This window comes from Trematomus bernacchii, unplaced genomic scaffold (assembly GCF_902827165.1).
Source record: "Trematomus bernacchii unplaced genomic scaffold, fTreBer1.1, whole genome shotgun sequence".
In the NCBI taxonomy this organism is placed as follows: Eukaryota; Metazoa; Chordata; class Actinopteri; order Perciformes; family Nototheniidae; genus Trematomus; species Trematomus bernacchii.
The window spans coordinates 16,795,152-16,809,621 of NW_022987648.1; the positions used below are offsets into that span (position 1 = coordinate 16,795,152).

The 14,470-nt window shown below is 39.5% G+C and overlaps 1 protein-coding gene across 2 annotated transcripts in view; it reads right to left on the bottom strand.

Moving 5' to 3' along the window:
* Positions 1–14,470, bottom strand: part of abca12 (ATP-binding cassette, sub-family A (ABC1), member 12) — a 77,479-nt gene that overhangs the window by 58,228 nt on the left and 4,781 nt on the right. For both annotated transcript variants that reach the window (XM_034134396.1, XM_034134395.1), the window contains exons 4-20: positions 13,375–13,507; positions 12,156–12,283; positions 11,115–11,188; positions 10,583–10,753; positions 10,259–10,452; positions 9,751–9,869; positions 9,513–9,613; positions 8,903–9,049; positions 8,025–8,191; positions 7,213–7,346; positions 6,604–6,734; positions 5,484–5,648; positions 5,043–5,251; positions 4,570–4,703; positions 4,017–4,128; positions 1,290–3,896; positions 506–618 (exon numbers count right to left, since the gene is read on the bottom strand). In XM_034134396.1, the coding sequence (XP_033990287.1) occupies positions 506–618; positions 1,290–3,896; positions 4,017–4,128; positions 4,570–4,703; positions 5,043–5,251; positions 5,484–5,648; positions 6,604–6,734; positions 7,213–7,346; positions 8,025–8,191; positions 8,903–9,049; positions 9,513–9,613; positions 9,751–9,869; positions 10,259–10,452; positions 10,583–10,753; positions 11,115–11,188; positions 12,156–12,283; positions 13,375–13,507 (4,839 nt within the window). The remainder of the gene's footprint in view (positions 1–505; positions 619–1,289; positions 3,897–4,016; positions 4,129–4,569; positions 4,704–5,042; positions 5,252–5,483; positions 5,649–6,603; positions 6,735–7,212; positions 7,347–8,024; positions 8,192–8,902; positions 9,050–9,512; positions 9,614–9,750; positions 9,870–10,258; positions 10,453–10,582; positions 10,754–11,114; positions 11,189–12,155; positions 12,284–13,374; positions 13,508–14,470) is intronic.

Genomic DNA, 14,470 nt, shown 5'->3' on the forward strand with positions numbered 1-14,470 from the left:
ACTTACAGGCCTGGCATATGTACTACAGCGTCTCCAGCGCTTTCGAACGGCAATGGCCGTGGCTGTCTCCTCCTGATTGGTGGAGTTGGCCCAATAGCCGTAGCGTCACTTTCCTGACGTCAGTAAAGTGTTCAAATCTGGATCAGTTTTTATCAGATCCGTTGCAGCCCCTTTTTTAGAGATTTGGGTATGGAGGAAAATAGAGAGGGTTGTGTTTTCTGACACTTGGTGAGTTCCCTGGAACACCGGGGACACATATTCATGTATAAAAGACGTACAAAAGTGCATTTTGCATGATAGGTCCCCTTTAAATGTAAGACTTGGAGTAAAGCGTCATATTCTTAGAACAGAAATGAAAAACATTGTGCTGCTTTAATCCACAGCTCCTAGGCTGTCTGGCATCAAAGCTTGAATAATTAAGTCCACAATGTGACCTCCACTCCATCAGAGTTCATCAGGATTCAACATTCTGTCCTCCTACAGTGAAACAGGGAAGCTGACTTGCCTTGGCCAGACTCCAAGATGAAGTGAGTGATGTTAATGAGGACAGAGATGTAGGGCTGGGCGGTGCAGTTTGGTGGCAGGAGGCTCTGTACTGATTCCATCTCATCCAGAATCCTGAAGAAACAAAGGGCAACAATATTTCAAAACTGAACATTTCACCAAAAGGTTACCATGTCTCATGAAGTGTTATCAAAGGATTTCAGGACTGCATGCACTCAATGTTTGTTTGTTTTCAATTATGCATCTTGAATGGTAGGTGTAGTTAATTTGCTAAATGTTACACTATGTTTAAAAGCTAGTTGTTAACTTTGTCTGTCAGCAATCTCTGTTAAATTCACATCCATGAGCTCAAAGATGCTAAAACAGGCTTAAATGCTCTATAGGGAAACTGCAGTAAGGTGATAAATATATGCCAGTTACTAACTACTGATAACATGTTTCACATCAGGTTGTCATTTGATCCGCCACAATATAAATATATTGATGTCGCTGCTTTAGGCATTACATTGCTCATTAATTACAGCAAGGTATAACTCTCAATTATACTGGCATGATGAGAAGTTAACAAACTGGGACTGCAGAACGGGTTGTTTAATGAGTGATGGTAGCATATATCAATAATTTAGTTCAGATAATATTGTGAATAGAACATGTTGGTTTCCCTGAAAGAATAATGTTTGTTGATGGGTGCAAACTGTCAAGCCTTTTTCAACTCCATTAAATACCATTATTTAAATGTGGTCATTAGTCTATTTAAGTATTTGGAAAACATAAACATCACTCACAACTGATTCAAGCTGTTTGGTCCAGTCGCTGCGGAGATGCTCTCAAAATATGTGGTTACTAATTCGACTCCAGCAAGCACATATTCAGCGAATGGTTGTGGTATTATCACTTTGATGAGGCTCTCAGCTTTCTTGAGGATGAGGAGGGAGATGTTACGTGATGAGGCAATACTCATCTCTGGTTGGACAATCAGCTTCAGTGAGTCCTGCACAATTTCCAGGATGTTCTGCTGTACAGACGGCGGCAGGGGGCCTGTGGCTGCACTCAAGATATTCAAAGCACTTCGGACCACTTCCAAGATGGCGGCTGAAAACTGTTCACTCTGTAGGCCACCAGGTTTCTCTGCCACCATTAGTGCTTTACTAAGGGACTGTGTGATATTCCTTATCATGGCGAGGTAGGCCCTTTGATCAGCACTGACAAAATTAACTATTGTCTCCAGCAGTTGATGGAGGTTTGTCATAGGGGTGGAGATATTTATTGATGGGCTTGCCCATTGGAGCATACTTTCAATGACCAACGGGACATTGGGTTGTTTCATCCACCTTTGTATGAGGCTGAGGTATTGCCGAACTTGGAGCTTGGTGACATGCAGAATGGTTGTGTTAAAAAATGGCTCGGTACCTGGGATGTTATTCTGAGTCTCTAGGTTGACCATTATCAATTCAAAAAGATGTCGGAGAAGCTCAACTGTTGTCTGGCCAATTTGACCAACCCCTGCAGCATCTATTGGGTTCTGAAGGTTGTTCATCAAGAACAAAGAGTAATCCACCTGAGCCAGCTGTAATGTCACTTGCATGTGTGTGAGGGAGAAAAAAGGATCGACAAGCCCTGAGACCGAGCTTGTGCTTGTGATGTTTTCCAGTTTTTTCAAGTACCATTCCACGATCTGGAGATACACCTTCTGAGCATACAAAGGTTCCATCATCAAGGTGGTGTTCAAATTGTCAAATGGTTCTGAGATGGCGATCAGTTGTATCAGACCCTCTACCACCATGATTTCCTTCATGATCTCCGGAGTTGACAGCTGGTTCTGCTGGAGGTTCATCTTGATATTGGCCAGGATGCTGTTCAAGGTGTGTGCAATAGCCATTTGAGGATTGGAGCTGGAGTCAACCTGGAGGACATCCATGATACTGTTATTGACGATTAATGGAATTAGTGAGAGGACGGCTGTCTCATTACGGAGGACTGGTACGTTTGACAGGAAACTGCTGACACCATTTATCAGGCCCATTACACACTGGGCTGTCACCATGGGATTATCCTGAGGTTCGAAGCACTGTCGGACCTTGATAAGCTCCATTATATCCACCATCAGGTCGTTTATGTTGGCAGCTCCAGCTAGGGCAGCGATGTTGTTCAGCTCCTCAAGGGTAAGGTTTGACTGTTGCAATGCATTCTGAACGTCAGACACACTAATATTTGGTGTAGCTATGATCAATCGGATGAAATGAAGAAACTGTTTGAATGTTTCCATATAGGCAGCATCATCAGAGGACAGGAGGAGTGAGAAGAACAGGGTTGCAATTTCCTCATCCTCCTGTCTCTTCAGAACAGAGTTGGTTGAAGATAATGTAAATTTGACATTACCGTCGGCTGAGAGCATCAGGTCCAATATCTGATCCAGGAACATGAAGATTTCTGAGACTCCAGTCAAGCAGTTCTGTCCTTCTGCACATTGGATTATGTGGTACTGCAGAGCTTTGAAATCCTTGAGAAAGCGAGCAGCTTCCTGTTGGACCTCTTTTGGGAGGAATGCTATGAATTTCTGTGCAACAATGTCCTGGGCAGCATCTTGTCCAGCCTGAGTCAGGTTCATAAGGCCTTCTGGGGTAAGAAGGCTGAGGAAGTCCTTCGAGAGCATGTGGAGGTCAGTGACTTGTGCTGTGCTTAGATTCCCACTAGATGACGGGAGATGTTGTATTTTTCTCAGTCTATACAGAGACATCACAAAGTCTTGAAGCTGACGTATGTACCCAAGAATGATGTTAGTTGGGTCACCGTCTGGAGCATCTAAAACCTTCTTTAGTAGCTCCATGGCCCTAAGGATGGCTTCTACAAAGCCAGCTGAGGTCTGGTTGGTGAAAGGCTGGATGGCTTTTCTAAGACGGGCCACATCGTCAGGGTTGAAGTAGTCTGAATAGGTCAGCAGGGTGTGTCCCATGATGTGAGGAAGAGACATGGTGAGGTTACCCTCCAAGGACAGAAACTGCATTATCAACCGTTCCAGTTCAGGCATCGTTGGGTCTGTCTCATTGAATGTAAAAATGTGCTGGTTGAGTCTGCCAAGCTTCGAGGCAACATCCAGTACTGCGGAGGCATTGAGGGGACCGTCACTCAAGAACAGAGGCAGCAGTGGTTTCAGACCTGTGGACTGCAACAGGTTACCGAGGAGGGGAAGCATGACATTAGGGTTTGTAATGTTTCGGTCAGGAAGCATGGAGATCGTGTTGACAAAAACATCCAGGTTTTCCAGCAGGTTTGTCAGGTAGGCAGAGAGTGCATCTCCACCTATGATTTCTTGTTTCAAAAATGATCCTGCCAGATTTTTATAGGTGTCCCCGTATACATGCTGCAACAGATTCACTGTTCCTTTTAGAAAACTAAAAAGAAAAGAGAAGAGTACAAGAAAACATGTCAGAAAATCCTATTTTATAGCATCTGCAGTGCATTACCTGCATCATCTCCACATTTATTGAAAAAACAAGGACAAAATAACATACTTCACCAGGACATCTTGGTTTGGTGACATCAGATTCCGAGTCAGTGTTTGAACAAACTGAGGCCATTTCAAACCAGTATCACATTGAAGGGCCCCGTAATAGCTCATTGAACCTTAAAGGGCGGGTAAAAAAAGTGCATAATATTTACTTAAATTGGTTGCATTTTTCTGTATTTTTTTATTAAATACTTACTTAGTTTATCATAAACTACTTTCGCACTTACATTTAATTTGGAGAAATGTATACTATAATATATACTAGGCCTATTGGCATTCTCTATTAATCAATGTGCACAAGACCAATTTAAATAAAAACAAAAAACACTAATAAAGCCAAATTGGCCATTTATTTTTGTTGGTCAAGGTTTACTGGAAATATATTAATTCACAATTTAAACTTTCATTTGATTTTTAATTGCTGTATACAAGGAGAATATAAAGAATTCACAGACAAAAATGTGTGTAGGTGACGATTATTACAAAGAAGGGAAACAAAGTATGAAAAGAAGTTGGATAAAGAAAAAGAAAAATAGAAAAGAAGAGATTGTACTCACAGTTTGGTGGTTGAGTTGGAAGTCCAGGCCTGTAGTTAGAAATCCAGTAGAGCATGTGAAAATAGTCCTTTACATCGGGCCACAGTTGACTCTTCTCAATATTTTCTCCAACATTCACCATGATAAAGAAAGCACTACAAGCAAAGCAAATCACAACAATGTTTAGACAGTGAAATGATAACTGATATTATGAAATTGATACTCCTATTCACCTTTTATGTATTTTGTTCTCCACTTAACAAAGTGAATGGACTATTTGCATAGCTTTTATCCAACTTAAATCAATAACCTTCACAGGAAGACAGGCACTAAAATCTTTTGAGTTACATTGATTATGAGAGTTAAAATAAAAACATGTTTATAACAAGATAATAATATTTGACATTCTATTGCCAATCATCTCTTAAACTTAAGAACAGATATGCAGAGCACCATGGAACCTTGAGGCTAAATAATCAACACGTTCACAAGACCTTTGTTGAAGAATTCCCGTAACATCAGGAGTGCTGTTGTCTGGCATCCAGTTCATCCAGTACGCTCCACCCAGCTCTGTGGCCAGTCTGTCGAAAAGCACACCGAGCTGCAGACTGTTGTTGTACAACCTGTGCCACTCAGAGAGAATCATGGGAAGTGTCACGTTGTAGTGTGTTTGGCCTGTGAGGACACCGTACAAGTCTTGCGCCTGTAGAAAGATAACATAAAACAAGTTGTTAATCTAAAGGTATACCTGCGTGACATTAAATATGAATGTCAACGTAAGACTGACATTCATTTTAACTGATTAGGTACATTTAGTTAATTTCAACAATGCAGAAAAGCCAAAAGCCTTGATGATAGTCATTTGCTTTAAAACAACACAATAAATAAAGTAAAAAACATAGTATCATCTTTTAATGTAGTTGAGTAACGTTTACCTTCTGAACCAGCGGCAGCCAATCCACCAGGAGCGCTTCCTGTAAGGCGGAGCTGTTCTGACAGATCATTGATCTCCACACCTCGGTCTTTATGCTCTCTGACTTTAAGAGCCATTCGAAGGGACCAAACACATCCTCACATTTTAAAGACTCAGATGACAGAATCTAGTCAAACAGAAGCAAAAAACACCAATTAATTACCTTCATTGATTTTCTATACAATAAACAAAAACATCAAACATCCCCAGAAGTCAAGGTCCTAGATACTAGAAAAAGTAATCAGACAGGTGTTCAGTAAGTCACCCTAGGCTTCCTGCACATACCTGCATAACACATCTTTTTGAACAATACTAGGTTGCTCAATGTTTTCTTGGCAAATAACATGAGAGATCAGATAGACCAGGGGTGCCCACACTTTTTCAGCTTGGGAGCTACTTTTAAAATGACCAAGCCCAAAAGATCTACCTACAGGGCCGCTCCTGCCCAATCTGTGTCGCGAGCGCGGGGGAGGGTGCTAGTGGACTACGGCGGATAAACTGTGGCGCGCTTACACTAACTGCGCCGCGTAAGCGCATAATAGTGCGCCGCATTTGCGCTTCAGATGAGGAGGTGAGGCCCCCTCATAACTGCATGAACCCGTATGGCACAATACAACTCAGACTGGCTTACCTGTACGTCAATCAAGTGGCAAATGCCCTAGTAAGGATGGATGATAGGCTAACTTTAAAAAAAAAATTATTAAAAAAATATCTTTTTTTTTTTTCAATGCCATGCGATCACCCACACTACCTTTGCGATCGACCGGTCGATCGCGATCGACGTATTGGGCACCCCTGAGATAGACAGTGAACCAAGCCCATTTTAACCAAACTATGTAAGGGAATTTACTGAGAAGTGAAACTAAAAGGTAACCGTTTCCTTAAATATCAATTACAACCTGCCTGTTTGCTTGTGTAGCTTCGACAATGTGCAATCCTCTATGTCTTTCTGCCTAGCAGCTAGCCACTAAACTGTAATGAAGCGTTGAGGCCTAAAACTACAAAAATAACACCGTGGTTCTTTATTAATCAAGAGAATAAAAGGCAAAGCTGTATGGTTAGTTAAAATACTACGAGCATACCTTCATGATCACTTTCATCACACTGTCCACGACTTGAGAAATCCAAGCGCTTGCCTCGGTCTGGTCCTGTAGGATCGTCAGATAAGCCATCTGGAGTTTATCAGCATCTTTCATGACATTGGCTATGATTTCTGAAAGTCAGAAAGAGAGTCATTATTAAGTGATATACTATAAAACAAAACTACATTTATAACAAGAACAAATAAATCCATGTTTGGAAACTGTTATGTCAACCAATTTGTCACACAATTTCTGTAATACAATACACCCCAGGGGGATTGTGCTTTATCAAATATTATAATGTTCCCTTTTGTGTGTGTATCTGTTTCCCGCTTGGTTACTCCTATAGTCCTACTTTGGTTCTTTCATTATTCCCCTGAGAAAGGGAGTGAACTTGTTCCATTCACCTCTGGTTTTACAGTACAAATACTTCAGGGGGAGGAAACAAAAGTGAATGAGGCAGTCAGTGGAAACATAAGTCATACTTCCTCACTGAACTGAACTGAACTGTAGTCCTGTACGTGTGTTACCGTAAAAGAAAGATGTCTAAGTTTGCATGTAGACATCAGGATGTTTAACTGAGACTTCACTGATGTTTTCAAGTCTTACCTTCTACATTTTCAAGGGACAGTGACGCAAAATTCATGGACTGGAAGCCTGTTCCGAGGATGCTCTGGAGAACCATATCCAGCTCTGGCACACTTTTTATAATCTCCATCACCACTTGACCGACTCCCAAAAACCTGCCGAAACACCAGACTCAAAATAAAGTACAAACTATTCATGTTACAGTGGACGGCAGACGTATATATCTGATCGGATGATAGCTGCAGGGCTCTGTTATAGCTTACATTTAAGCTTTTTACAGCTAAATATTCATATTTATATAGTCATACTATATTAAAATGTATATGGTAGATTTTGTATTTAAAAAATAAAGGTTTAGCTAACTTCAGCGAGTGAGAAAGACAGAGTTAAGAAACAACACAAGTTGGTTGCAGCTTGTTTTTTCTAGGTATAATATATATAATACATTTGCTGAAACAAATTGTACAACAAATGTTAAAGGATTGGTATAAAAATAGCTTTCAACATCCAAAATGTTATCAATTTCGCAGGAAAATAACCAATTGTTTCCTCTACTGTATACATTTATTTTGATAATGAAGCATAGCTGTTAGCTGGAGCAAGAGAATACAAGAATGACCTTTGATGTCTCTGAACCCAAATCAAATCCTCAAGCCTTCAAATAAACATTTCCTAGAAACTTGCTTACACTTGTCTGACCAGTTGTGTGACATTCAGAGAGCCCTTTTAGTTGCTTCAATGCAATTCACTACATACTGTTGTTTTTGCAGCTTTAAGAGAAACAGAAAACCTCTATAGGATGTTATAGGTGATTGAGAATGTACTATACTTACAGCTCCTCCTCAATGTTTTGTGGTTGTGTCTCTACGCTACGACTGCTCCTTGGGTTGCTGGAAACTCCCTGTCCTCCTTGAGATAGCGTTCCCATCAGACTGTGCAGCAGCCCTTTGGCGTAAGACACGTCGTGGGGAGCAACGTGCTTACTCCACACCAGGAGAGCCTGGGCACAATAAAGTGGTTGTTACCAGAGGGTATGCTGAATTAGGGTAGCAACATTAAAATCATTTTTAGTTGAATCCTACCTGATCTGTAAATATGTTTTACCTGTCTCTAAATATCAGTGATCAAGGAGTATATCATGTTGTATCTATTTTTTTCACATATCCATTCACCTAGGCAAATTGACATCAAATGACATATAACAGTGCTCTTAATGATATTAGCAAGATGATATGGTCAAAATACTACTGTACTGCTCTTTAATTTTAAACACAAATACACAGCACATATTCTTATATTATACAAAATCCTACTTAGCAATAAACCAGGCTCTGATATAATAACATAACTTTGTAGATTGCTGTCCGGCTGACTGTTGAAGCGTGTATGCAGAGGGATGACCGTGTTTAACTGCTTCTGATTGGGTATTAACTCATCAAAACAAATCCACTACAGTGGCAGTGCTAATTGGATGTCTTCAAGGGTTCTGTTCCCCAGGTGGGACCTGGGTTTCACGGTTGCTTGTTGCTATGGCCAACAGCTTGCGACCCTTAGTCTAATTATTCAGTGTTTGGTGAATCTAATTAAAAGTGAAGGTGGAGCACTTGAAAACACAAATTAAAAGCAATGACAGAACAATACAGAGAGAAGAGATAGAAAAAACAACAACTAGCTGACTCATTTGTGATGTCTGTGATTATCTCTCTCGTACCTGCTTTGCCAACTTATCAGGGCTGATCCAACCCAGAAGCATGTCCACGGTGCCGGTGCGGCACGCTGCTGTTAGCCACATCGGGTTGCTACTGTTGTCACACAGGTACGAACTAGCCATGCTGCTGTCCAATGCCAGGCCAATAGCCTAGAGAAGGGAAGATAATTCAAGTCTTTATATAGTGGTGTCTCATTTATGGATTAATTATTACCACAAAGAGTCAGAACTGTAGTAGAAAAGTGTTGCTTCAAAATAATAGTTCTGGGAAAAAACCCTTTCATATTGGTTCATTAAATATGAAACTACAGCAAGGACATGGTTAGTTTAGTTTATCCTTACAGGTTAAACTGCCTCTGTAATGGAACAAAGAATCTAGGCATGTGGGTTTTTGTTAACTTTAAACAGACCTAGGCTCTGTTAACCTCTGCTTTATTCTAAGCTAGGCTACTGGGCTGTACAGTAGCTTCATAATCTATTATATAGGCATGTGAGTGAAAAAATATGTATAGAAATGCATCATCTAATTCAGATTTTTACATTTTCTTGGATGGATACCAACTCGTATTTTCATACCATATAGAAAGAAATGCTTTAACTTAATGACACGTACCTTGTCCAGAGGTATTTTGATGTTTTGTAAGAGAGTTTTCACCATTTCACTTAGTGTGTCATTCTGCAATGTGACAATCTCTCCAAGGGGAATGGACACATCTAAATCAAATAAAATCACATGTTACACCCTTATGGCATATCAGCATTTTACCTCCATATTTACAAACATAGCCTACATCTTATATACATTAAAGTATTTGGATTGGGTTTATTCAGTACAGCTGATGAAACGTTACCTCTGCCAGGCCAGTTTTGAGCATAGTTGATGAGGTTGATGCCTCCCGCAAGCAGTGGATGCACCGTGGAAAGTGAGGCACCTGCTTCAGGGAAATTGCTCTCGATGACATGCAGAGAACTAAAGAGACCGCAGAGGGAAAACATTTCATTCTCAAGACCTGCAGAAAACACTTGAAAGAGCTACAGTATTGATTAGGCACACACACATTTTACCCTTCTGCTGCTTTAAATCCTTATGTCTCAGATTTTGTGGTTCGCAAACAGGGATGGTCCAAGTTTCAAAAGCCATTACCAATTCTTTTTTTCTAAAATGAATCACTAGGGCTCAATTGAATTGTAACTCAGTTCAGTAATTCTTTAACTGAAAGCTGCTCTGGCCTTCATGAAATATTCAGTACACCATTGAACTATTGCCCTCTTTTTTTCTAAACTGACTAAATAAATAAACACCTTTATACAGCTGCCCTTGATTCATTTTGAATGAATCCGTCATTGAAAGTACATTACCCCTGTAAGTTGCTGAGTAGGACCTCAGCGCTGTCCAGCCCTTGGTCGATGGAACCAGAATTGAGGAGCTGGGGAATGGCAAGAAGGGTATCCCACAGTGGGGTCTGACTTTGCAGCTTATCGAACACCAACACCGCCACGCCAGCCAACGTCATCATCTCATCAGGCTCTTTCATCATCAGCTGCGTCAGTATCTGAAAACAGAGGTCAATGAAACAAACTTCACTGCAGCAGTGTCCCTAAATACTTATTTTTTGTATGTACAAATATATAAAAGAGTTGAGACTTGCAATTTACAAATTGTGAATGCAAGCGAACACACACCTCGTTGATTGTGTTGAGCGAGACTTCAAAAAGAGTGTTGTTGGAAGTGCAGAAAGTGACCACAGCATAGGAGATACTGTCCGGTGACGAGGTGTTTATCATGGGCAGCGTCAGGGAACAGATGGCTCTCTTCAACAGGTTCACTGACTCCAGCATTTGGTTCAAGCTCTCCTGGATTCAGATTATTACTATTAGTAAATTCATACAATAAAAAATGATAACACACAACACCTTCACAACACATTGTTTACAGTTCCACAATCTACTGTATCGCTTAACTATTGAAACAATCATATTGAGCAAGTTATCAGTTTAAAATACAGTTTGTTTGTTTCTTGTGTATCCCTTATCTCTGTCAAGGGTAAATACAAAAAGAGAAATGGTTTTAGGTATTCCTATGAGCCTTTGTATGGTCAATAATTGCTTAACTGCCACTAACAATGGTTTATAAAGAAGAGACTGAACAAGGTATCACGAACAGGCTTTTCATTCTGTACTCTCAGCAGTGTTGTTCCCCATATAATCATTTTACCTGATCAGGAGGAAGTGTGTTATTCATGGTGTTCATGAAAGAGGCATTATTAGAGCTTCCTTGGTGAGATGAACCTTTAAAACAAGAATACACAATCATATTTCATCTGTTTGCATGTGTGTTTGTTCTTCTCTATTGTTGTACTGCTGTTCCTATTTATTGTTGTACTGCTATTTATTTATTGTTGTACTGCTGTTGTCTGCTGTACTCTATTTAATTATGTTTTTATTTCTCTAGTCTTGTTGTGGTCATTTAACATCTTGCCAAGGACAACAGTTGAAAATTAGCCTGCTGGCTAATACTGGCTCATTTGCAGCAATGTGGATTAATGTGCACTGTCCTTTAAATAAATAAACAAACAATAGTAAACACATTAGCCAACAGTAGAATGGGCTAGAGTAAACAAAGTTGAATGTTTGAGTACCAAAGTCAGATAAGTCCACAATGTGGTTCTAAAAATCAACGGTTCAGTATTTTGAAAAACAGGGTTATTTGCTGTCCTGCAGATTATAACCTCTTTTATATATGTATTTCTTTTAAATATAAAGCTAATTGGAAACAGTTAGCTTAGCTTGGCATAAACACTAATAGTAGAGGGAAACTGCTAGCTTGAATGAATTCTCTAAATATATAATAGGTATAATAAATAAATCTCATCTGCCTACCAGCATATCAAAAATGCACTAATGAACACATTATGTTGTTTGTATAATCTGTTCAATCCAAAGTGGCTAACCAAAGGCTAGCTGTTTCCCTTTTTCCACTCTCTTAGCTCAGCTATTCTTCTCTTGGCTCCAGCTTCAAGTTTGTTTTACAATGTTTATTCTACAACAAATGTGTCTTTTCTTTCCGATGTACAGAGCATGGCTAGTCTTTCTATAAAATGTGTTTAAATTCTTATCTGTGCAATAACATGTGCCTGAATGGGGCTCCTCAACACAAAATGAAAAAGAAAATGCATAACTTGACCCAGAATTTGATTTGTTAAAATGAGCAGAACAATGTTTTTTACTATGGTACATGGAAATGAGGATAACATACCAAAAAAGTTGTTTAACACCTCAAACAGTGCTGCAGGATCACTGCCAACGCCCTTGGGAAGAAGGAAGTTCAATAATTCATCCCCGTTAACCAGTTTTGACAGCGGAGAACTCTTCTGTTTCTTCGACCTATCATACAGAGTCAAAAGGATCACATGAGGTAATGAAAAGATAACCATTACATTACATTACATTGCATTTAGCTGACACTTTTATCCAAAGCGACTTACAATAAGTGCATTCGACCAAGAAGATACAAACTTGAAGAAAACAGAATCATATAAGTACATCAGGTTTCATAGAGCCAAAACATTTCAAGTGCTACTCAACTGACTTTAGATAAGCCAGTCCTTTATTAGTATATAAGTGCTTTGTTAGTAATTCTTTGTTAGTAATTCTATCGCTCGAAGTGGAGTCGAAAGAGATGAGTTTTCAGTCTGCGCCGGAAGACGTGTAGGCTTTCTGCTGTCCTGATGTCAATGGGGAGCTCATTCCACCATTTTGCTGTATGTAATTTGAAACCAAAATCTGTAGTGGGTGTGAGTGTAACTAGTTTGGTATGTGTATAAACCATCAATCAGCATTAGGTCGAGGGTTAAAAAAACTGGTTTCCACCAGCCAGCGTCATTCCTGCGTCTGGAATGTATATTTCAGTGACAGCACACGAGAGCTCAACAAAGGCAGAAAAAACAACTCTAAGGAACTAATGAACTAGTTAACACTTGAACTACAACAAAATAGACAGGCTTACATAAAGAAACCCGCTCCCTGTTTTCTAAAGAATATGCAACTCCTTAGTTGTTTTAAACTAAAATCTCTCTTTATTGCAGTTGAAAATAAAAAATAAACAGAGCTATACTAAAAAGAATGCCATCAAAGCATGTTTTTCTTTCAGCGTTTTTACTTTTTACTTCTCCTTATCTATTGTTGGTACATTTCCATGATCACACTAACTAGTCATCTCGTGTGATGCAGCTATGCGGAGGTGAGTCACTCCTTTGTGTCTCTCTTGCCCTCTGTACATTTTTTATAAATGGTATGACACCTGGGATGGAGCCACTAGAGACATTACGTATATATGTTTAAGATGGAGGGGAATTATGAGGCGGAATAGATGCAGTGATACTGACTAAAATCACAACTTCAATAAACATTTGGTGTTCCTGCAGTATGGGTCAGAAATAGTTCATCCAGTATATGGTGTATTCTACTGGGGATACCTTGAAGTTGACTTTGATGCAGCTGGGTCCACCAGGCGGGATTTGTTGTGACAGTTGCTGTCGGTGTTGCACATGAGGGTCTGCAGGAAAGGGAAGAAGCCTGTGCTGGGAAGGTTTCTGGGTCCCACATAACCTGGAGGAGACGTGACAAAGTGTAAGTTGTAGCGAGAATGCTTGAAAACATCAGAAAATTGTTTCAAAATCCCTGTAAGATATGTCCTTAAATGTGTACATTTGGCAAACAAAACTCTGTTATTGGAACTACCCGAAGTAGGTCACAGGTAGATTACTAGCTTAAATACTCCATTCAATTTATGTCGTATTATTTACTATATGAAGGGGTAGATAAATGTAATCAACCTTATCAAAATGTTTGATGTGGTGTTAATAGGCAGGTCCAAAGGAAACCTGTGCATCGTGAACATACTGAGTGCATTGTTTGAGCGCTTCATTAAAAAAAAAAAAATTACATTTGCCCAATTGGTTGTTAATTTCTATTTGACGTATTGTTATCTTGTAGGGATATTTCTCCCCACAAGATCTTGAGCTTGAACTATTTTCCATTTTTCTGAATCACTGCCAATGAATTAACACACCATTTATTTTCAGGAAACAATCTTAGCCATTACTTACATTTAGAACAAAGACATGCGACTAGACTGACTGCATGGTATAGTACTGCTATGGTATTAAGTATCATTTCTCAGAAAGGTACTTGACCCAAAACTCTCTAAAGAATATGCAGAGCAAACAGCGTTGACATATAATTGATGTACATTTATGATATCTAGAGCAAAAACAGTGACTCATGATCGACAAACAAGGAGTATAAAAGGCGGTACTTGAGTTCAATAAAGGTAACATTTCATATCCATTGACATAACGGCACTTCAAGTAGTGCAAATCTGATAATGGGTTGAGGTTTGAAGTTTAGTCAAACACTATGAAACTCAAATCAAGCAGGGTGCCAATGTTACATTTCAACATTGAACATTGTTTTCAACTGTCAAAAAAAGCAACAAAAGATGTGTGTATATTTTGTTTTCAGTAGTTTATCATTAGTCTTTAACGCTTATTTCAGCACCTCTCATAATAC